At 34.9% G+C, this 23,724-nt stretch overlaps 4 protein-coding genes across 5 annotated transcripts; 2 read left to right on the top strand and 2 right to left on the bottom strand.

Annotated features, from left to right (window-relative positions):
- The first annotated feature begins 1,397 nt into the window (after positions 1–1,397).
- On the top strand, positions 1,398–4,183 carry LOC116112213. Its single transcript, XM_031398388.1, has 4 exons — positions 1,398–2,576; positions 2,665–3,057; positions 3,366–3,595; positions 3,676–4,183. The coding sequence occupies exons 1-4, from the start codon at positions 1,817–1,819 to the stop codon at positions 3,928–3,930; spliced, it is 1,638 nt and encodes a 545-aa protein (XP_031254248.1). The 5' UTR covers positions 1,398–1,816; the 3' UTR covers positions 3,931–4,183.
- Positions 4,184–4,755: 572 nt separating this feature from the next.
- On the top strand, positions 4,756–11,842 carry LOC116112203 (granule-bound starch synthase 2, chloroplastic/amyloplastic). 2 transcript variants are annotated; one of them, XM_031398379.1, is made up of 8 exons: positions 4,756–5,466; positions 5,941–6,703; positions 7,586–7,650; positions 8,096–8,173; positions 8,278–8,388; positions 8,653–8,697; positions 9,593–9,766; positions 10,544–11,842. In XM_031398379.1, exons 1-8 carry the CDS (start codon positions 5,170–5,172, stop codon positions 11,498–11,500), a joined length of 2,490 nt encoding a protein of 829 aa, XP_031254239.1. In that variant the 5' UTR covers positions 4,756–5,169; the 3' UTR covers positions 11,501–11,842. The 2 variants fall into 2 exon arrangements, with proteins under 2 accessions (XP_031254239.1, XP_031254238.1); XM_031398378.1 differs by having other exon boundaries at positions 4,757–5,499.
- Positions 11,843–12,692: 850 nt separating this feature from the next.
- LOC116112204 (DCN1-like protein 2) lies at positions 12,693–16,927 on the bottom strand. Its single transcript, XM_031398380.1, has 9 exons — positions 16,742–16,927; positions 15,973–16,105; positions 15,359–15,410; positions 15,096–15,171; positions 14,858–14,940; positions 14,212–14,308; positions 13,801–13,846; positions 13,266–13,354; positions 12,693–13,167 (listed from the first exon to the last, which is right to left on the bottom strand). The coding sequence occupies exons 1-9, from the start codon at positions 16,800–16,802 to the stop codon at positions 12,860–12,862; spliced, it is 945 nt and encodes a 314-aa protein (XP_031254240.1). The 5' UTR covers positions 16,803–16,927; the 3' UTR covers positions 12,693–12,859.
- Positions 16,928–20,397: 3,470 nt separating this feature from the next.
- Positions 20,398–21,575, bottom strand: LOC116112077 (uncharacterized protein At5g19025). The gene is given in 1 exon segment (XM_031398266.1): positions 20,398–21,575. A coding segment is annotated over 1 exon segment (690 nt). The 5' UTR covers positions 21,289–21,575; the 3' UTR covers positions 20,398–20,598.
- Positions 21,576–23,724: the final 2,149 nt, after the last annotated feature.

Raw genomic sequence — 23,724 nt, 5'->3', positions numbered from 1 at the left:
GTTTGTGTTTAGTAGAGAATTGAAACCTGAGACTATGGGTTGAAAGTTAAAACCATGCACAGCCCCTAATTGATATATTAATTTATTCTTTTCTATAATCAAATTTCTTTGAGCATTTTGTGAAACCATTTTTTTTTTTTTTCTTTAAATTAAGGCTAATATAAGATAGATATTCTAACCCCATCTTTAATTAGAATAATATAATATTCACATATTTTTTCTTCATATCATTTTCTTATCTTTACCATATTAAAGGAGATGCTTTCATCTTTTGATTTTAAATTTTAATTTTAAAACATTTTGACTTGAATTTTCATCCATTCATTTTATCTTATCTAACATGACACTTTCATTTTGGAATTTAATGACCACTTGATTAGATAAATTAATCTTTAAAAAATTTCAAGTTGAAAAATCTTATCCAAATCCAATATATATATATATAATCCAAAATTCTGACGTTAAACCTGATTTAAATCCTGACGTATTACCCTAAACTATTCAATAAGCATGCCTTGTACTCTTCTCTTTCGCTTTCATTATTACCAGTTTGTTCATCTGTATCTATACTCCATCAATAGTTCAACTTTCCTTTTCATTATTCCTCTATATTTTTTTCCATGAAAGCAAACTGATCTTGAAAGTTCAATCCCTCACGCAACTTCCCCACATCTTCCTTTTGACAAATCCTCCAAGTTCGGCTGGTTAAATTAATTAATTAATTGAAATGTGTGTTTGAACTTGACCTTTTCGTTAATGGCAACGTGCCCCCTCAGGAACTCCACAACCAGTTGACTGTAATTTGATATTATTAGCCATGGCAGTTAAGGTTAGTTGATGGTTTTAAGCAAATATATATATACATATGCAGATATGCTTAAAACCATCAACTAACCTTAACTGTAATGACTAATATATATATATATGCTTTTGTCAAATCTACTAAGTTTTGGATAGGATCCAACTAAGCAAATCGACTTATATATTGTTAAAACATAGGTGAAAGGTTAGTCTAAGTACTAGTACATTTGTTAAAGACGATCATCTTAGAATTTATAATGTATAGATCAAGGGTCGGTAGACTCCTGGTTTTGTCTTTAAGTCGTAAGAGAGACAATTATCAAGTTTACTCAGAAAAAAAAAAAATAAAAAAATAATGGCCTCCTTTTATGTGAAGCACAATGCAACTATGCAAGGACCCGGCGCTAGTGTTCTTAGTATAAGCCAACGTGGAATTGCGTTGGCCCTTAAATGGCAATACCCTAAACACCACCATGTTAGAGCACAGATAATTCTCTGACTCACTTATCTCACCCGGCAGAAGTTCTTGACATAGATTTTGAGTGCCAGGATACTAATGGAATTTCGAGGTGGAGTGCGTTGTGAAATGAGCTTCACCAGAAAACAAAATTCAAAAATCAAAGATAACTACTAGTTGCTAGCTTTTAATCCACCATTTACATATTTTAGGACGTCCACACTTGATAATTTTCATCAAGTATGACAAATAGCTGACAAAGTATAAATTCTAAGCTAAGTTTTCTTTCTTGACGAGCAAGTGAAAGTCTCTAATAGTATTCTTGTCCATGACTTTCCAACCACTAATTTGTATGAATGTCATACGTCAATTAGCATACAAAATTTTCCAAGTTTGGCTCTTTCCTGGTGAGTTCAGTATTCATCAGTTATCAGTACATATCTAAGTTTATGTATATAATATTACCAGTTATCTAGGAGAAACATTAACTTGCCAGACCTCCTCTAGATGAGTTAATTTATAAGTCATGGAGAAATAAATTTTTCAGTCTTGGAATATATGGCTTTATTAGCATCCTGTTGGCTTATCATTGAATTACTCATCATTCCGGATGGATTTGTGAAGTGGTTTTATTTGAGCTTCTATATCCATCCGATTTTTCTCTTCTTTTGCCAAATTTTTCTCTGGCTCAAGTTGCTAAACAAATGGATTCTAGTTGTGTTTTTTTATCCTCTCAGAATCATTCGTTTTGTGGGTTTGTTTCTTTTCAGGTTTCTCAGAGATTTTGTACTCATCTTTGTCTTCAGGTTTTCGAGATCGATGAGTAGCACTAGTACTAATGTTGAAGTTACGGAAGAGGCCTTGGATGAGAATAAATCTTTGGTTGCTACACAAATTTGTAACCAAAATCAAGCTGGTCTTTCATATAGTTGTTCAAGTGGAGCAAAAATACAAGCTTATTGCAAGGTAAAATTATTAGAAGTTGAGAAAATTGACCTTGTAGAGGATGATGATTTTCAGGAAATTCCTGTTCTTGATCATGAAGAAGAGCGTATGGAAGAGCCAAGTTCTTGCCCCACAAATGATGTTGATTTAAATGATTCACCGTCTAGTGTTTTTAGCTGCAATTCACCTGCCAGAAGTTCAGACTTGAATCCTGAAAATCCACAATCAATTTGTATCTCCACTTCACCAGTTCTGGAAAGAGCAGTACCTCAGAGAGATGAAGATCGAGATTCTGCCGATGCATTCTACAAGAAGTACACCGAAAGGATGCGATGGTTCGACATACTGAATTCTGATAGAACATGTGGAATAAGTATGTATAATAAAGTACAAGTGAATATTCATCTCCATTTCCTTAATTTGATCAAGTTTTCATCTTTGTTAATTGTTTTTTTCTGCAGGTGCAGTCCTGAACAGGCAAGCGGGAACTCCAAGTCCTATTGAGAGCAACATTGATTCTGATCAGGATTTCGCAGTCCCGAACATTTCCTGGAGCAAACTGACCAAAAAGAGACTGTTGAAAAGCTTGGAGAGTGACTTTGAAATGGTATATGTTGCTCAATCATGTTTGTCCTGGGAGGCCCTCCATTATCAGTACACAAAAGTCAAGTCTCTTGCAGAATCCACCTCTCAGAATGGTGTATTTTCTGGAAATGTGTTTGGTGAGTTTCAGAAATTTCAAGTAGTGTTGGAGAGGTTCCTAGAGGATGAAAGATGTGAAGGCAAGAGGATTTGGAATTATGTTAGAGGAAGATTTGGCCTTAATAGCCTTCTTCAAGTTCCCCAGATCTCTGGTAACTATTAATCTTATTCATTGGAAACACATAATATAAATAAAATATTCTGAAAGGTCAAGCTTAGGATTCCTTCGAAATTAACCTCCTTATTTTATTATGAAAAAACACCAAGGTCCAACTAACCGTGTGATTTTGTCTCAAGGCAAAAGACCATGTAATTCATTTTCAAGAAAATTACTTTGGATTTTGGAATGCTTCCAAATAGGTACAAATAGGAATGACTATGCAATATATGTTATTTTATTTGTCTTTTTAATAAGCTAGATCAGCCTCACCTTAATGTTAGTCTAATTTGGTCCTTTAAGGTTTCTTAGAGGAGGAAAATGAAGATATGAAGACAGAAACAGTGAGTGTAAAAGAAGTTTCGAAGGCTATAGAGAAATGCATTCAAGCTTTTGGGATATTTGTAACAGTAGATAATTGTAACAAGAAGCCTTGGTGGAAACTCAAAACTTCATTAACATGGACTTATCCACCTGTGGAAGATCCCAAAGATTTACCGTTCTTACGTCATCTTACTCGAAAACTTCAAAAGGTAAAAACGATATGATCAAAACACATTTTCAAATATTAAAAATATTAATAGGACCTTTTTTCGGTTTGTTTCTTTTATAGAAGGAATTATGCTTGAAAGATTTACAAGGGAAGCAAAGGTGTTGGATCAAGAAAGTTGTGAACCACTTGGACGAATCTCAAAGAAAAGAAATGTTATTTACAATGATAGAACTGAAGCTTGTATCAAGAGTGATTCAGATGTCCGCAGTCTCCAATTCCCAACTCAAATGGTGTCAAGAGAAGCTAGACAACATTGAATTCAAAGAAGGAAAAGTTTCCAGGGCCTCTACATCTCCATTATTATTTCCACCATGAATCTCTCCTAAAAATAAAACCAAGCTGGTACAAAGGGAAGTTTTGTAAATTGTATTATAACTTTGTGCATATTTAATTAGGTAGGAGTGTTGGGGTTGGTGACCACTTCAACAATAGAGGTCGTAATTGGAGATCGCAACTCGTATGTCCAACGTACACAAGGGTTATGCTGTAAGATTTCTCTAAGTAATAAAAAAGAGTACATATATATTATGTTTTTAATCAATGAATGGACATGACACTTTATTGTAAATGATATTCAGAGTTAAATAACATTACATTATTGATCACTTTTAGAGATCGATTCAGTAGTAAAGTTCATATTACTTTCAAAGGATTCAATAATTTTTGGAAAAGTTATTATGAAAAGCTCCCTGAAATCACAAAAGCCGCAAACTTTTCAATAGAAAGAATAAAAAATAAAAGAAATAATTAGGTAACTTTGACTACAACCAACATGAAAATCCATCCACTCAACAAGAAGCTTGAATTTAAAAACCCATCAAAATCATTAAAGTAAAGCTTATCCTAAGTCCTAACTCATCTACCCCTCAAGTTTTTTTTTTTTAATTCTGCCTCCACGTTTTCAATTCATGGAAAATGACCTAATGTGGTCATTCTCAATTTTTGACATGCCTTATATATTTTCTTAATAGCCAAAAGGAATGAATTTTTTTCCAAAATTATCCAAATCTCTTATAACACTTTCATCCTTAGAGAGGGGCATTTGAAATATAGGGATGAAAGTGTGATTTTTAGAAGTAATTGGATTGGAAGTTGCTCTATACCAAAATACAAATAACCCATATCTTGATTCTTGAGCTACAAGAGTGGAGCTACTTACATGTGTTCTGATAAACACCTACTTGTGACTTGAGACTAGAGACTTGTGATTTGTCTCCAAAATTTCAATTCAATTTGAACCTCAAAAATCCCTCTATGATTTCCCTATCTTTGGGACTCATTTCAACACACATCCACAAAAATTTCATTTTTCCTCTTTCTCTGTCCATGGTTTCTCCTATTTTGTTGACACTACTAGAACCTCCAATCATTGATCACTCACTTGTGTCTCCTCCAAATCTCTCAATTTCCTCATTTGGGTTTCTTAATCTTGTAGTTTTCTCCACTGGGTCGATCTCATTTTTCAGTAGAATTGTTTCTACATCTTGAAAAAAAATAGTTAAGTTGTATATATTTACTCTGTTTCTTCGTTGAGGCGTTTTATCGAACACTTCCATGGCCTCTATTGGGTCTCTTCCTTTTGTTATAGAAACTGGGGCAGAAAGTTCTGTCCTTGTTCATAGCAGAAGGCAACATCGACCCAGTTCTGTTTTTGCCACATTTAGGCCAAGAAAGTCCCCCGCTTTCGCGGTGTTTAATTATTCAATATGTGGTTTTTCTTTGTGTTCTGATAAAAGAGGACATTTATGGAGGATTAAGCATGTGAAAGCAACGGGAAGAGACTCTTTGGAAGGTGAAGGTGGTAATGAATCCGAGGATTCACTTGAGGCCACCATTGAGAAAAGCAAGAAGGTTCTTTCTATGCAAAGACACCTTCTTCAACAGGTCTTTTATTTTATATTATTTTTTATAATTGTTGTTTGAGTAATCTGTGTTGATTTGAGTGGAAATTTATGTGTGTGTTGTTTTTCTCTTTATTTGAATTTTTTTCTAGTTGATTGTAAAACTTCACTTTTTTGAGTTTGGGGACTGTGTTCGTTGGCCTCAGAAATGGACATGTTTGTACCTTGAATGCAAATGATATAAGAAATCAATGGAAATGTGCATGCTGTACAATTGCTGTGGAAGCTTAATTACAAGTTGCATAAAGTGCTACTCTAACATGAGCGCCAGAGAGTTTAAACTTTTTTCATTAAAATTTTGATTGCATATAGATTTCTTTGTCTGTGCTGCCAGAGAATCAAAATTTGGCCGCTTCCTGACATGGTTAGCATCTGTTTAGTAAGAATATAAATCTGGATACTGTAATTATTGTGTCTTTTGCAGATTGCTGAAAGAAGGAAATTGGTATCATCCATTAAAAGTAGCATTGCTGATTCAGAAGAAAGTGAAGTTACTAATGAACGAAGGGATAACTCTTTTCCAGATTTGGATCTCACTTCAACGAGTGGTAGCAATGTTCTTGAAGACCAAAATGGTAGCCTTCTTTCAAGCAGACATGCTAACTCAACTGCCAATGAGGTACCAGAATTCGTCTCTTCAGCTGTTACCAGAGGTTCTGATGCAGGTGGGAAGGCATCTAGAAAAAGTTTGTCTCGTAAAGAGCCATCCTTTAATATAGATTCTCCCAAACAATTGAAAGGCACTGATACAGGGTCAGCGAGGTCCAATGAACAGCCATCTTTTCTTGCACATACCTCTGAAATTTCTAGTCAGAAGGATGAAGAGTATGAAGATATGAAAGGTCCAAGTTTACAAGGGCTTACCAGTGAGACAAGTGATCATGTCACTAAAGATGTGAAAGCCCCTTCATTGGCTGGAGCAAAAACCATGCCCGACAAGTTGAAAGACACTAAGTCAGGGGCAGCTCGGTCCGGTGAACTGCCATCTTTTCTTCAGCTTATTGCAGAAAGTTCCCTCCCTAAGGATGAAGAGCATAGAGATTCAAAGGGTTCAAGTTCACAAGCCAGTGAGGCCAGTGGGGCAACTGATTCAGCTATTGAAGATGCAAAACCCCCTCCATTGGCTGGAGCAAATGTAATGAACATTATATTGGTAGCTGCAGAATGTGCTCCATGGTCTAAGACAGGTATATTAATTTTTACATCAGAAGGAAATACCATTTACTTGAAATTTCTTGATGTGTCTTTGTCCAAGTATTTCTTCAATGAGGAAAAGAACAGAGAGTTGTAGAATAATAAATGGGGGGAAAAACAGGACAAAAGAAAACAGTAGGAATTATCTTATTCCAGTCAAATAGTCCGAACCTCTTGAATATCTATGTTATTAATATCTCTACCGCAGCCACTTGGTAAATGTGGAGGGAAGCAAGATAAATGGTTGATTCTACTCTTCTAAATAAACTAAGTTGTCGAATTAATTTTATGCTTGTGTGCACTGTTATAGTGTTACTGAAAAATGTCTTTCCTTTTATTTGGTAAAAGCATTTTTTTTTTTAATAAATTGGAACTCTCTTTTTTATTTAAGAGAAGTTCCTGGTTTGACGTCAATAACATTGAAGTTGATGATAACTGAATTTTCCATATCCATAAAGCTAAAATATAAATCATTTCCTGTTTCAAGTTGTTGCTAGTGAATAAGTGCTCTATTGACCGGAGCTCTTCAATGGGTTGATCTCTTGGCTGGTTTGATTAGTCCAGCTGTTTACTATCCATGTCAGTGCCTCACATGCTGGATATCATACAGGATGTATCAAGTTTTGTGAAAGATAGCTCTGGCTTGTTACACTACAAAATGTTTGATGTATCTTTTTCTTTTGTTATTAATGAGATTGAACGGGTTATTCTTTTGTACTTTCAAGCATTCAAAGACTAGATAATAATTTTTGCTTGTGTTTGCACGTTGTCCAATGCATGCATGCATGAATTTTAGCTTGTGTGTGCTTGTATATGATTGAGTTTATAACCTTTTGTATGTTCTCCAAAGACTGATATATGGAGAGTTCTGATAGGTGGGCTTGGAGATGTTGCTGGGGCTTTACCAAAGGCTTTGGCCCGGCGTGGACACAGGGTCATGGTAATGTTATACTTATTTTAATGTGATCAACTTAACATGGAAGTTATACAATAAGTGATAAAGATTTTTCTGAAAAGTTTTCTTTGTTACACAGAAAAGAAATTAACTGGAAAATTTTGGAAATTATAGGCTTGCAGATTTTGGTGACATTGAAATGTCTGTTATGCATCTAGTGAATCTGGCCGTGCACTTTTTTATTTTGTATTCAGTCAACTCAATAGCATCTAGGTGTTACTATATTTTCTGTAATCATGATGAAAATATAGATATTTAAGGATTTTCAGACAGCTTGTATTGGCTGTGTAATTTATTTGCATTGCTAAGGCTGCTAATAATTCATGAGTTTCGTTTGTTTTGTTGTGCCTTGTTTTGTTTTTGGACTAAGAAAGAATAAAATTGTATTATGTCTTGCTTTTTGACTTCATTTTCTCTCTTTTTTTCTTAGGTTGTGGCACCACGTTATGCCGATTATGCTGAAGGCCAAGATTCTGGAGTCCGGAAAAGGTATAAGGTGGATGGCCAGGTAGGCAGCAGATGATGATTTAAGTCTTTTACTTAATTGCTATCTGACACTGGTAACAGTAACTTCATTCCACAGCAATTGCTTGACAATGTGATACATTGTAGGATATGGAAGTAACATATTACCAGGCCTATATTGATGGTGTGGATTTTGTTTTCATTGATGGTCCTCTGTTTCGTCACAAACAGAATGATATTTATGGAGGAAGTCGGGAGGTAAGATATCCTTTCTTACATAATTACTCTACTGGTCTGCCCTTCTTAAGTGGGTTGAACAATTTCTTACTGACGAATGATCACTCTTAATTTGGGTTTTAATTGTCTCCTTTTTTCCATTGTAGGTGTGTACTCTTTTTTGTCTGCTTGTTATCCTCATATTTAACTTTATGATTAGTTGATGTTATTAGAATGTCATAGTGTTCCTTAGATTATGATCTACAAGCATTTTAACTCTTACACATCTTTAGTTTTATGGTGCAGGATATTTTAAAACGCATGGTATTGCTTTGCAAGGCAGCTGTTGAGGTACAACTCTAGACTATGCCTTAAAATATAATTTGAAAATTTGAATGAATGCCCATCGAGTTTCAAGGTTTTGGGATATCCTGAAGAACATTTTCCATAACAAATGTTAAAATCAGACATGCTGTCAAAAGAGATATATCAAGGCCAGTGGGTAATATGTTGGCCATACTCTTTAATGCAAACTGCATCTGGAAGGGGATTGAAGGGAAAACATTGGAGTTCAATTGTTGTAGGCTCATGGTTAGTCATTGAAATTTTGAATGAATGCCCATCAATTTTTGTTGGATGATGAGACTTTCCTCTTGGAGCTGATGCTGGAAACATCTGCTATACTGACTCTTCTTAGGAACTTGTAAAATACATATAGAAATCATCTCATATGGTCCACATGAGAGGTCCTGTAACTTTTGTTGCATATTGTAGAAACAGAAGTATTGATTAGACATAGTATGTTGTGAGTTAGTTGTGCAGTGGTATTCAAATTGTTGCTTGAGCTAGGGATGGCGAGTCGTGTTACTCACACAAAGCTAGGATGGTGTTATATAAACTAATTGCTTATAATTTTTATGTTGGTATGTTTGAGGCCATCAACATTCGTTACTTAAAATAGGAAGTGTTGTACGAAGTACTGCATTGAGGAAAAGTACGATTATCCTAAGTTTTCCTGTTGTTATTGAATAATATATTACACCTTGTATGATAATTGCCCCATCACTCTCATGAACTAGAATTTTGTTAGACAAGCTTTTGGCCTTTAGCTATCAGCACAATTTGAGGCAATATTCCTTTTTCTTGTTTCTGCTTCCTCGTTGAGCAATGTTTCTATTTTAATAATAATAAATGTTTATCACATTATATGCTCAATTTTGTATAAAGAGACACTGGTGATCGTTAGGTACCTTGGTATGTTCCATGCGGTGGTGTCTGCTATGGAGATGGAAATTTGGTTTTCATTGCAAATGATTGGCATACCGCACTGCTTCCTGTGTATTTGAAGGCATACTATCGAGACAATGGTTTAATGACATATACAAGATCTGTGCTTGTTATTCATAACATAGCTCACCAGGTTTTTTCTCTATACATTGTCAATTCATTTTTTCATTTTATAGTTTTATATTGACTACAATCTATACTGTGTAAAAAGCATTAAAATCTGTCAACAGTGAACACTATTGGTTGAAAATGTTGACCGTTCTGTTTCAGCATTGGCTTACAATTTTGATAACCTGATTGAGGAATAAATTGGTTACAGAAGTATGCAAATATTTTGGAATCATTTTAGATGATAAGGTAAGGAAATGATGGAATTAACTGTTGCCTACATAAAAAAAATTTCTGATAAAAAAGAAATGATAAATGAGTAGCAACATTTCCTGATACAGGAATCATCATGCCCTTATAACTCATTTTGTTCCTTGAGGATCAAAGAGAAGCACTCAAATCCCTCTGGAAGAAATTTTATGTGCATTGATCTGCTTTAATTAATTAATTTTTCATTTATTGGTTTTTTTTTTTTTAAATGGTTTGTGCATGCTGACAGATCCAAGACTAATACTATTGAAAAGTGCAACATCTCTTGAAAAATTAATTGCATTTATAAAGTGAAACCATTCCACGAGATTGGGAAATTGCTGAATGTAAATCCAGAAGCACTAATTGATTTGCAAGATGATTCAGTTGTGGCCTTTAAGTTCATTATGATGGCAATAACTGCTTCTAATTCCAAGTTTTGAGTAGTCATTTCACCAAAAAGATGTTTATTATAATCCTCTAGTACTCTGATTTCACATGGATTTTAAATGCATTTTTCACTAGTTCGTATTAATAAATATGTTTTATCCAGGGTCGGGGGCCTGTGACAGATTTTTCCTATACGGGTCTGCCACCACATTACTTGGACCTTTTCAAACTTTATGACCCTGTTGGAGGTGAGCACTTAAATATCTTTGCAGCTGGTTTAAAGACAGCAGATCGTGTAGTCACTGTTAGTCATGGATATGCATGGGAGGTTAAAACTGTTGAAGGTGGTTGGGGTTTGCACAATATCATAAACGAGGTTGACTGGAAATTGAGTGGCATAGTGAATGGGATTGATGCAAAAGAGTGGAACCCAAGGCACGACGTCCACCTTACATCAGATGGTTACACTAATTACTCACTGGAGACACTGCAAACTGGCAAGCCGCGGTGCAAGGCAGCCTTACAGAGAGAGCTTGGTTTGCCTGTCCGTGAGGATGTCCCTCTGATAGGTTTCATTGGGAGGCTTGATCACCAAAAAGGTGTCGATATCATAGCTGAGGCAATTCCATGGATGATGGAGCAGGACGTGCAACTAGTCATGTTGGGTACTGGCAGAGCAGACTTAGAACAGATGCTGAGGAACTTCGAAAACCAGCACAAAGACAAAGTCAGGGGATGGGTTGGGTTTTCTGTGAAGACTGCTCACAGGATAACTGCAGGTGCCGACATTTTGCTAATGCCATCTAGATTTGAGCCTTGTGGATTGAACCAGCTCTATGCTATGAGTTATGGAACAATTCCAGTTGTTCATGCTGTTGGTGGATTGAGAGACACTGTGCAGCCTTTTGATCCATTCAATGAGTCAGGGCACGGTTGGACATTTGATAGCGCTGATGCAAGTAAGCTGATACATGCATTAGGAAATTGTTTATGGACTTATCGAGATTACAAAGAGAGTTGGGAAGGACTCCAGAGACGAGGGATGACGCAAGATCTCAGTTGGGACCATGCTGCAGAGAAGTATGAGGAGATCCTTGTCACTGCCAAGTACCAATGGTGAGGAGTCAGAGTTTGATGTCTGTAATTTTGACTCCGCAAATCTTGAGTAGTCTGGCAAAATTTGGTGCCCCCCAAACTTGAAGCGAGCAGTGGTTCACAGAAAAAATATGGTTTTACTTCAGTCTTTTAAGCTTTTTTAGGCTAGTTAAGGAGGCCTGGTTATTCCACTACAAGCCCTGCAACCTCTTTACCTTTTGATACATTTCAGTGTTATTAGCTTCATAATATGTAACAATTTTTATCATTTGTGGTTGTGATAAAAACTGTTGGTGTAAAATGCTATAAACTAGTGACAGATTGCATGGCTGGAATGTGGCTTTGTCCATACTCCATATTTTCTCTCTCAATGTTGTCAAAAGTTATTGTCTACTTAAAAACATTAACAATAAGAGCAAAACCCCAGAACTACCAGTGGATAACTCTGCATTGCATGTGCTTATCATGGTTCAACACAGCCATTAATGAATACTTTTGCCAGTTTTCTTGATTTCTACCGGCGGCTGAAAGCTATTCTGACTAGTGACCTTGACATCAATTTGTAAGGCTCAATAAAATATTAGCATTTTATGTCAACAAATCCTTCTTGTACATAAAACACTTTATTGCAGAGGCAACAATCTGTAGCTATGCTCTTTATTAAACAAGAAAAGTATTACCATTTTCCATTCTGTTTTCATAGCTTTTGCAAATTGAAAGTGTTGACCCAATAAAACCAACCGTGGAACCAGGAAACCACTAAATTATAGTCATATCCTGGGTTTCAATGTTCAAGGTGAGGTAATTGAGATGAAAATTTCAAGAAACAACCAGAGCTAATAATTCTTTTACTGATTTTATCAATCACAATAGATCATGGACATGACTCGCACCAATAAATCAATAGCAGATGCCAACAAATGTCAGAAAAAAAAAAAAGAGAAGACTTGAAACTGTCCCACGGAACAACTAAAAAAACGTGGGTATATGTAAAAATAACAGGACACCAAACACAAACCAACATGTATGAGAATGAGAAGGTAATTTACCAATACACTGACTCGCCNAATGTTCAAGGTGAGGTAATTGAGATGAAAATTTCAAGAAACAACCAGAGCTAATAATTCTTTTACTGATTTTATCAATCACAATAGATCATGGACATGACTCGCACCAATAAATCAATAGCAGATGCCAACAAATGTCAGAAAAAAAAAAAAAAGAGAAGACTTGAAACTGTCCCACGGAACAACTAAAAAAACGTGGGTATATGTAAAAATAACAGGACACCAAACACAAACCAACATGTATGAGAATGAGAAGGTAATTTACCAATACACTGACTCGCCGGGAGCTCTAAGTATATGAAAGTCTCCTTCCCCTGTCAAATTGCAGAAAGGAAAGTTGAAAACAGCCCTGCAAAGCCCTTAGCTAGGCAACCCTCAACGGCACAAGGAGACTTGGAGGAACCCAGTGGACTATTATGTTTAGCTATTTCCATGCAGTCATCACTGGCACTTTCAGGTGGATTATCTTCCCGGTCCTGAGGTCTCTGAGCAACTAACCTGCTTCTCTTGGGAGTTAACATGTGATTTAGGTCTGTGAAGTCAGGGAAACAATCCTCTGATGACTCCATTTCATCTGTTTGAAGGTCAGAAGACTTCCTCTTCAAACCAGGAAAATTCTTCAATCCTGTGGAATGATATCAGCGCCTTTTCTACTCTGTTGTGTAGAAGGTTGAAATTGTAAATAATAAGACTCAGTTAAATTTTCTTAAATAATTTACATACCAGGAAGAGGGTCCTCATATACATATAACTGGGACTCCAAAACACCACAGCTACAGAACAAGTTAGAACTTTCGTTAGATCCTGACACCCTGCAAGACAAAGATGCTTCACATTTTATCTGATCGCAATGGTAAGTGTTACAAAGGCAATGCATGGTGATAGCCAACATAATTTAAAACTAAAATTAATTCTTCCTCCCAGTGTTATGCATGGCCAGGATGATACTTTTTAGTTTCTACAACTTTTTGAAATTACAGTGAGTTCAAATTCGCTCAACCCTCCAAAGAGGAGATATCTAGGAAACTTTTGAGGTTGAATTAATATCTAAAGACATTCCTACATTTGATTTGAGTAAACCATAAAAACTGCATTTGCATGAAATGATGACTCTCTCCTATTTCCACTTGTATTATACTATGGTCGGGAGATACTTAAATTACAATGGACGAAATAAGGATGGGTTTGTGACAAAAGATTGAAATAAAATAAACAATAGCAACAGAAAAGGAACATCTTGAATTCCATGAAATCTAACCTGTACATATGCTCCACAAAGTCATCTATTAGAACAGGCCAAGCACCTGCATAAATATAAATAATCAACAAAATATAAGCGTTACCTCAGAGAATGATAGGCAGCCAAGCTCCAAGTCAAATATGTTTCACTCAGAAACACCTCACATTAAATTAAAGCAAAAGCCTAAGATGACTGACAATAATTTTGATGTAAGATTCAAGATTTTCCAAGCCACCTCTAATGTGGGCTAAGAACACAAGAGGCTGATAATCTCATAGTTTAACATGCCAGGTTTTCCCAAAAACCTAATAGTTTGGGCTGTGATATAAAAGATAAAAACATGAATCCGTATATGAGAAGGTGAATTCATCTACCATGACCTACATAACATGGCTCAGTTTACAGATATATATGTGGAGATATTAATACCTTCAGGATCATACCCTTCCAGATTTTCATGTACACAACGACTGAATGCTAAAACTTGCTGCCAAGTATCCTCAGAGATGTTGTGTCGCTGATTTTTCTACAAGGAGTACAAAAGGTTAGGTGCTTTAAGGAATGCATAAATATTCTGAAGTTATATTTTCAAAGTTAAGTAGTGGCATGCTGACATCTACTTTGTGCTCAACAAGTGAGAAAACCATTGTCTCAAGTCACGGATATTGACATACTATATGTAACCATATTTACTAAATAAAAAAATATATATATAAGCATATTTTAAGCACACAACCCAACAAAACATAAAGAACAATAGATAAAAGAAACCCCAAAAACTACGTGTTTTTAGAATACAAACAAGTTGCTTCATATAATAATGTGCTTAATGGAATGATCAATTAGGCTATTGAAGAAGCATTCCAACCATGAAGCAAAGGTTTTGTGCCTAACAGAAGCAGACAATCTAGTGACTTTTTGGCATGAAATTCATAACTGAATAGCATAAACCAAAAACTCTAGTTCTAGCCGCCTTCCCCGTTTTTAACTAAACTGATAATTCTACATAATATCTATCAAAACAAAAGATCATGACAGATATCAAGCCCTAGTTGGCTTAAATTCAGTCATATACCTCAACAAAGTCACACCACTGATTAAGCAAGCGAAACCTGCCAGCTAAAACTAACCTCCAGCCAGTAACTGCCCTGCTTACAGCTGTAAATCATTTCAACAAAAACAAAGGGTCAACAAGACCCCAAACAAAGTTCATTATAAGTTTTATAACAATAGCCCATATATCATAAATTGTTATTCAATGGTAAAACTGCTAGAAACCATTATGTTAGCACAAAATATATGACAAAACTTACTGATATTCTTTTGACCATTCTCACGGCACATGAAGAAAACAAAATCATAGAAGCGTGAAAATTTAGAAAAGTCAGCCTGTGAAAGTAAAATGTGAAAGTTAGAACCAGAATATGCCAACCTAATAAAGGAGACATGCAGAATACACCACAAAAAACAAATATAAGAACATTTCACAAAAGAGTAATACTATTTTATTTTTATTATCACTAAGCAAATACTAAATTTCTTTTCAGTTTAAGGACTCCAAGAGATGGAAAGTTACCATCAAGTCCAGCTGTGACATGAGCTTGTAAAGCTCTTCAAAGACCAAAATCCTGTCAAAGAAACGCCATAAAAGATTAAAAATATTTTAATGATGCAAAACTTCATAATAAGTTAGCATGCATTCGAAATCTGGATACTGAAAAATAATACAGGATATCAGTCCAATGTGCATATAGCATGTCTAAATGGGCAAGTAGGGGAAAATGGAACTAAAGCAGGTCAGAACCACTGCACAACTTGAACAACATGTAGCATTTGAACTCTAGAAAATTAAGGTGATAAATTCCAGAAATTGCAGGATGGCTGTTGAGGCATCTTGGCAAATCAAACCTCGTTAGAGCCTTACCGTATTTCCACTAGCAATTCCTCAAACCAATTTACCAGGTAAGGATCGTCTGGGGGCAGACAGTAACTATCAAAGTCAAAATACTAAATAACTAGAGAAAGTTCAAAGATTATATCACTAACTCTGAATTTTAACATTCAAATTCCTTCAAAATAGAGGAAGAAAGCATACAATTCACTTTTTCATTCCCATGCTTCATACTATCCATAATGATCATCTTTTCAAGCAAAAAATGGTCAAATTGCATTAGCAGATTATATGTATACCCTGTATGTACTGCTGACTCAACCAAGTTCAGAAGCTCAGATAATGCCTCCCTTGAAAAATTAGCTTTTTTTAACTCTTCATCTTGTCTAAAACCTTCATCTCCATGAACATTCACAGCTTGAGATTTAATGTCTGCAAGAAAATTTAAAAATCAGCCAAATGACAGCTTTCTTATCTTAAGAAAGTGCAAACTACAGAACACTTGTTATTTCTTCTTCAATTTCTAAGTCAAATTCAATCATATAAAACAATCCTTTCTATACTCTTCTTCCAAAACAACCATGAACCATCAAAATGGCTGGCTTTTGCAAAGAAACCCAACATGATATGGAATATGACTCATGCACTCCATTACTGAAACTAATTAAAGCAGCAAGAATCCAAACTCTAAACCCCATCCCTCATAAGCCCAAATAACAATTATTATCCCATCCCATTACATTTCAATAATTTCATCATCAATACTAAATTCGAGCAATTACCAAACAACCCAATTGGAAAAACTAAAAACCCGTCTAAAGAATGAACCAATATCTAATCTTGACCATTAAAACACACACAAAGACACACAACATCATAATTAAAGCCAAAGAATACAAAACATAAACAAAGATAAAAAAAAAAAAAGAAAGAAATGAAAACTTTACTATAATTAACCAAATTAAAAACTAAAAATTAAAAACCCAAATTATATTCAGAAAACAGAAGTACTAAAAAGCACCAAATCCAAGAAACCAAAATAAATTGAGTGAAAATTCATTAATTTACCACAATATCGTCGGTAAATCTCCAAGATATTGAACAGGCTACCGACCGGAGTTGAATCCATGGATTCCTTATTGGAGCTCCACCCAGATAGGGTTCAGCTCAACTCTTTCTGTGAATGAATTTTATCCTAAACAATTAACTAAGCTTGAGATTCTGTACTCACAGAGAGTTGAAAGAAAGATAGAGAGGGACACACCTAAGGTAGGTGGTCTTTTACATGGGCTGAACCCGGTTTACTTAGACCGTTCTTTGTTGGACCGGATTGCTTTTTATTTTCTATTTTTCTTTTATTTGGGTTTGCATCTATTAATTCTGATTTATACATATAATTATTAGTTAAATGAAATGTTAATTAAGTAATTTAATTGATTATTATTTTTAAAAAAATTGTGTTAGTTTAGATATTTTAAATATTATTAGATATGATAAAAGCTTTCTAAATTATTTTTTGAACGCAATTCCAATAATCAATTTAAATTGTAGGGTTTATCGTCAAACCCTACAATTTTATGGAAGGCTTGTGGTTCATAATTTGAGTTTTCATCGAACCCTATAACCTTATGAAAAGTGTCTATAAGAGGACTCCATTTTCAAACGTTATAAAAACAAATCACAAGTTTAACCGCACGACTAACCACTCAGACGTTCAAAATAAATACTTTTTATTTTCTGGATTTGTATAAGATATGTTATGAAGAAGGTAAACTTATGTTGTCTACTAAAAAAACCCTACAATTTTACAGAAGGTGTGTGATCTGAAATTTGAGTTTTTATCGAACACTATAATCTTATTGAAAGTGTCTATGAGAGGACTCGGTTCTCAAACTTTATGAAAACAAATCACGGGTCTAATCGCACGACTAACGACTCAGACAATCCAAATAAACACTTTAATATTCTAGATTTGTATAAAATATGTTAGGAAGATGGTAGGCCGTAGGCATATGTTCTCTAGTGAATTGAATTACGTCATATAAATGAAAAGGGCATGGAATTTGATAAAGACAAGTAGGAATATTAGAACCCTCTATATTTGTGTACCACTATACTACTCGTGAGAATTATTTAACTCTTTGTCTACCTCATGGTGTTGATGTCAATTTCAATGTTCAACTTGATGTGATGATATGAATTTAGGGAATAGTTGATATCGGTATCGTTACCGGACCATTACCCATCGTCCGATGTATGATCATACCACTATTTGATCACACTAACCACGTATCCAATGGTCATCCAATAACAATACCGGAGTGTGAAGTCCAGAAAGGTAGTATTCTCAATATGAATTTTGCACATTGTGGGGGTATGCACTAGAAAGCCAGGAGCCAATTGAATCCAAACCACAAGAAACTTTAAGCCCTTTTTTATATAAATTTGTGGTGAATGGAGGGCCTTGGTGGCGCCATAAATAATTAAATATGGTTGGTTCAATAATCCCAAATCACTCTCTTTCTGTTCTAACTTGAAAAGGAAGCATGATGATGAAGATGGTCCTTTTGTCTTTGCAAACTTTGTGCCCACCACTAAGAGAGGCTATGAATTTAGAACGTATATAATAGTATATACACACATTAGGCATGGCAATGAGGCGGGGCGGGGCGGGGAACTCATTCACCATATCCATCCCCGCCCCATCCCCGTTACGGAGATGACAGGAATTCTCCTTTCCCGCCCCAAAAGGGAATGTTGGAGTCCCGTCCCCACCCCGTTAATTTTATATAGACATAAATTAATTTAAGCATTACCAAACACAATAGTTAATTCTTGTCCACATAACAAACACTTAAATTAATTGTTTAAACATAATTAATTATACATAAATATGAGTTAGAGTTTGTTCTTGTTCAATTGTTTAGGGTGAGGGAAATTGGGAAAATATGGGTTTATATAAGTAGGATAATTGTGTAGTTATGTGAAATATAGGAGTATTAGTGAAAAGTGTACACACACACACACATATAATTTTTAATTTTATATATTATATACGAGATGGGGCGAGGCGAGGGAAAGGCATCACCCACCCCCGCCCCATCCCTGAGGACGGAAACCCCACCCCTGTCCCTATCCCCAAAAAAATCGGGGGGGGGGGGGGGGGGGGGGGGTGGTACGGGTCCCCAGAATTCCGGAAAACATTGCATGCCTAACACACATATATAAATAATTAGGTAGAAGGGAATTCTATTCAAATGTTTGTTTCATGGAAATGTAAATCTATTCATACAACAGGAATATATTATAAACACAAGGATAACACTTCAACATTCATCAACTAAATATTATAAGTCATAATGCTTTCAAAAGCAACATCCCAGAAAAGGTAGACAAGAAAAAAAAAATAGTTGATGAATCCCACTAGATCAGAGAAATTTGAAAAATCCAGCTTGGATTACAAATTTACAACATGGTTTCAAGCATAATCCTAGATAGAAATTATGCACTCTTTTTTTTTTTTTTTTAATCGAACAAGACACGAATTTAGGTATAAAAATTTTTTGTCAGTCTACTACACTGCTATATTCGTCCTAAAATAGTAGCTCACAGAGTCACGGTAGATTACAGAAAGGGTCAGAAGGGTATATATACTAAACTGAACATGAAGAAGGATGTAGATGCAGAAAGCAGAAGAGAAAGCATGTGAACTGGTTCTAGCCAGTGTAGCAACATTTAATAAGTAAAATCACTGAAATCCATTTCAAGTCATACAAACTTATAATACAAAAAGGAGAGTGAAGAACATCAGAGTTGTTTCCCAAAAGCCAATAATAAACACCAAATCTGCCCTCATAATAGATTCAGTTTATAATTTCTTCATATATGAATTTATTTTATGCTAGTGAGGGAAGAAGGCTGCAAGTGATGCAAAAACTTCAACTTGTAGAGAGAGAAGATTCTCAAATGGACAAGTTATACATTCTCAACAAAGAGAAATAATGAAGTACCAATCATTTAGCAGGAAAAAAAGAAGATAGATATATAGATGCTTGAACTCAAACAACATGATACCAAAATCCAATAGGAAGCATGTTATGGAGATTAACATTGTAAAAAATCATCATATCAGACGTTCAGTTTTGTTTAACACTTGATTACATATTGTTCTCCATCATTCAATTAAGATGGAGGACTAACTTTATTCTCTATCATTAACAGCATAAAGTCAGTAAACATCACTAATTTCAAGCAGTCAATGAAGCTCCAAACATTTCATCTCATATAATGACACTAAAGTATGCCCAGAGTTTCATAGATTACAGTAATGAAATCATTATCTAGCTCTGAGATCTACCAACAATATAATCACAATACCCTACCCAAAAAAAAAAAAAAAATTATATATATATAAGCACCAATCTTTTCATCCCAAAAATTCCAAAGAAAAGGAAGAAGATACAACTTTTCACTTTTCTTCTACTCTCAATTATTGTCTGTATTGAACCAATTTTTAAATATACTAAACACCAACCAAGAAGATCAAGAATAAATTATGCAAAAAAGTTGAACCTATTATATAAATCTTAACTTTAAGAACAATAAGAACCTATAAATGAATTTGATGGACTACAACTACAAACAATAAAACCCAAAATTCAGAATCTAAACCACATCACAAACTAAAAAGAAGTACATAATCATAAAATATCAGATTAAATAAATGCAAGAAAAAGATTCTTATATTCCCCACTGTAACCAGCTGTATATAATCCGTTACAACTTATTGCCATGATGAGCTTTATTTAACAACAATTTATATAGTTCTGAAACAACTAACCAGAGAAGCAAAAGCCACACTTCTCTTCATTTCCTGTAGCGATTGAATTACCCTCCCTATCCAATCCCAATCCCTTATTTAACTCCTACTTCTTAATTTTTTTATGCTTCTTCGTTCCCGGAACCTCCAATCTCCCAACAGAACATCCACACCTAGCACGAAAAATAAGCACTGCACGACCATTAGGTGGCGCCATCTTCTTGAGCTCTGCCTCTAATTCTTTATGGTGATCGCGAGGCAACTCAAACAATCCATTTTTAACACCACCACCACTTTCCTTAACCAAAGCATCAGAATTCTTGACACACTCCTCGGTCTCCAACTGAATATCAAATTCAGCAGCCTTCCTCAAGCCCTTACAATTAGGGTTCCCGCATTTCCTCGTTGTACACAAAATTACAATCCAAGCAGCTATGGCAACACAACAAACGCTAAGACCTATTGACGCATATATAATCGGGTTCCCAATCACCTCCTCTTTAACAAGATAAAACACAGGAACAAATACTTCAATTGATGTAAATATTACAACCTAAACATAAGGAAACAACAAGAAGCCACAAGCAGTTATAACAGCTAGCAAAATTACCACATCAACAACAGCTGATCTAAACCTTGGTCCTTCACAAGAGGGTGTTTTTGAACAATTTGGAGAACTGTGTATCTTTTTTTGCCTTGGTTTCGGATTAAAATCACTTGAATTCACACAATTCGCCATCTCTAAGCTTTGGTCAATGGAGTTGCGGACCGAGATTGAGTTCTGCATATAGACCATCGCAAATCAAAGATCGTTTTTTGATCAAAACCCAATACAATTCACCCAAAATCAAGAACACCCAGTTGATTAAACCCCGAAAACAGATCAAAAGTCAATTCAAATCGGATTATCACAAACGGTATCAATCTGGGCCACAAACAGATCAAAACAAATCAAAACAACTTTTATCTTTTGAAGCTCATATTAGAAAGCCAGCTTCAGAGAACATGAAGAAACAGAGAGGACAAGAGAAACACATTTTTTTTTTTTTTAACATATAATTTGGTTTTTATTGATTAAAGATCGCTGGCTTTGATTAATTTATATGGAGAGGGTCAGACGCACACGCCAAGAAATGAAGAAGCCACTTGTGCTGCATGAAAAATTTTTCTATGGGCTCATTCATGGGCTTTTGGATTTTTGGGTTTCTTTCCATGATGGAGTGTTACTATTTAACCCCCATCAATTTTTTTTCTAAACACCAAATATTAAATTAAAATAATTGAATAAAATTAAACATACACTTTATTCCAATATTAGCCTTATTTTATCTTAACTTTCATACCTATAATTCTAAATAACATCAAAGGCAAATAAATTTTGACATAAAAAAAAAAAAAAAAAAAAAACCCACCCCAAACCAAACAAATTCCGATAAGCAATCAGATTATGTCTTTAATATCGTATCTTTCTTTTTTAATCGAGGGGTAGTTTATAAGCAACCAGTTTCTTCACGTCAATAATATTTTACGTATCCATCATGATTTTTTGTTCTTGTTTTAAACAAAATTTGTTAATGTTGAAATTTAATATTATTTAGAACTTTATTAAAGATTTGACAAGAAGAAGATAACAGTCTTTTTGGAATATAATATAATTCAATAATTTTTACTTAATGCGGGGCTCACAAAGATATTTAATAGGGCTAGAAGATGAAACCACCAAAATTATCAATACCCTTTAAAGGTTGTAAAACTAAGGTCAATAATAAGGGGAAACGACTTACACCTATCTAAGGTTTGGCAAAATGACGATTGGTACTCAAAAGGTTTCAAAACCACAAACAGGAACCTTTCGTTAGTGAAAAGACTAGAATGCCCTTTGAGAAATATTAGTCTATTTTTTTAATTATTTTTAAACCCTTTAAGTTTATTAATTCCATCAAATAACCTTATAAAAAGTTTAAAAATTAACAAAAACACCCCCACCCACCCATACTTGCCAGATTCCGGTGGCCACCGTCGGTGGTAGCCGGAATCTGTCATAACGGTCTACGCCACCACTGGAAATAGCTAGTAATTCATCGATCTGGCCTTTTCCGACCAGATTAACGGCCAGATCTAGCCGTCGACGGCAGCAACACTGCGACGGCCAAAGATCTGGCCATCGTTGACAGTCAACGACGGCCATTTCTTTAGCCATCAGTTTCTAGCCAGATCTGGCCTTTTCCGACCAGATCTGTGAATTACCAGCCATTTACAGTGGTGGCGTAGACCATTGTGATAAATTCCGGCTACCACCGGCGGTGGCCGTCGGAATCTGGCAAGTATGGGTGGGTGAGGGTGTTTTTGTTAATTTTTAAACTTTTTTCTGGGGGTATTTGATGGAATTAATAAACTTAAGGGGTCTAAAAGTAATTAAAAAAATAGACTAATATTTCTCAAAGGGCATTCTAGTCTTTTCACTAACAAAAGGTATCTGTTTATCGTTTTGAAACCTTTTGGATATCAATCTATCATTTTACCGAACCTTGGGTAAGTATAACTCATCCGGCCTCAATAATAAATATGTTAGAACCGGACACTTACCACCAAACCAAAAGCTATGCCTATCAACAGAGACGTAACATTATTTCTTTTAACCATCAACCTTGCACTCACGGTTCGAGGTTATTGGACCCATTGACTTATGCCATTACCAGATACTGACCCACCGAGCCAACAAAGTGAACCCTTATAGATTAATGAAATCACACGAGTATAATAAGTTTGTTGAAAGAGGTTATTAATTGTGATCAATTAACGGTTTCCACTTAAAAGAAATTAAAAAAAAAAAAAAGTAAATGTTATAACAATGTCATGCACTAGCTAACTTTTTATATTATCATTCTGATGATTTGGTTTAACAGATAAAAGTTAATTGAGTTCTTATATGCACTATCAGTGATTAATTTCGAGGGTGTCATTGTTAGTTTTTGAAACATGTGGGAGTTCACTGTTTTTAACCTTATTCGATTTAAAAATCTAATGTAATTAAAATTTAGGTAATCTTTCGTTTAATAAGGAGAATGCAATATTTTGGGCTTTTTTTGTTTTCGCTCTGTGAGATGGAGTCGAATTAAACCCATTTATTTCATTCAAAAATTATTAAGAAACCCCCTAATTAAAAAAAAAAAATCTTGTAAAATCTGTTAAACAAGATCGTATAAAATTATAAAAACCCCTAGATATGAGA

Source organism: Pistacia vera, unplaced genomic scaffold (genome assembly GCF_008641045.1).
Source record: "Pistacia vera cultivar Batoury unplaced genomic scaffold, PisVer_v2 Contig656, whole genome shotgun sequence".
In the NCBI taxonomy this organism is placed as follows: Eukaryota; Viridiplantae; Streptophyta; class Magnoliopsida; order Sapindales; family Anacardiaceae; genus Pistacia; species Pistacia vera.
This window is presented reverse-complemented; position numbering and strand designations above follow the sequence as displayed.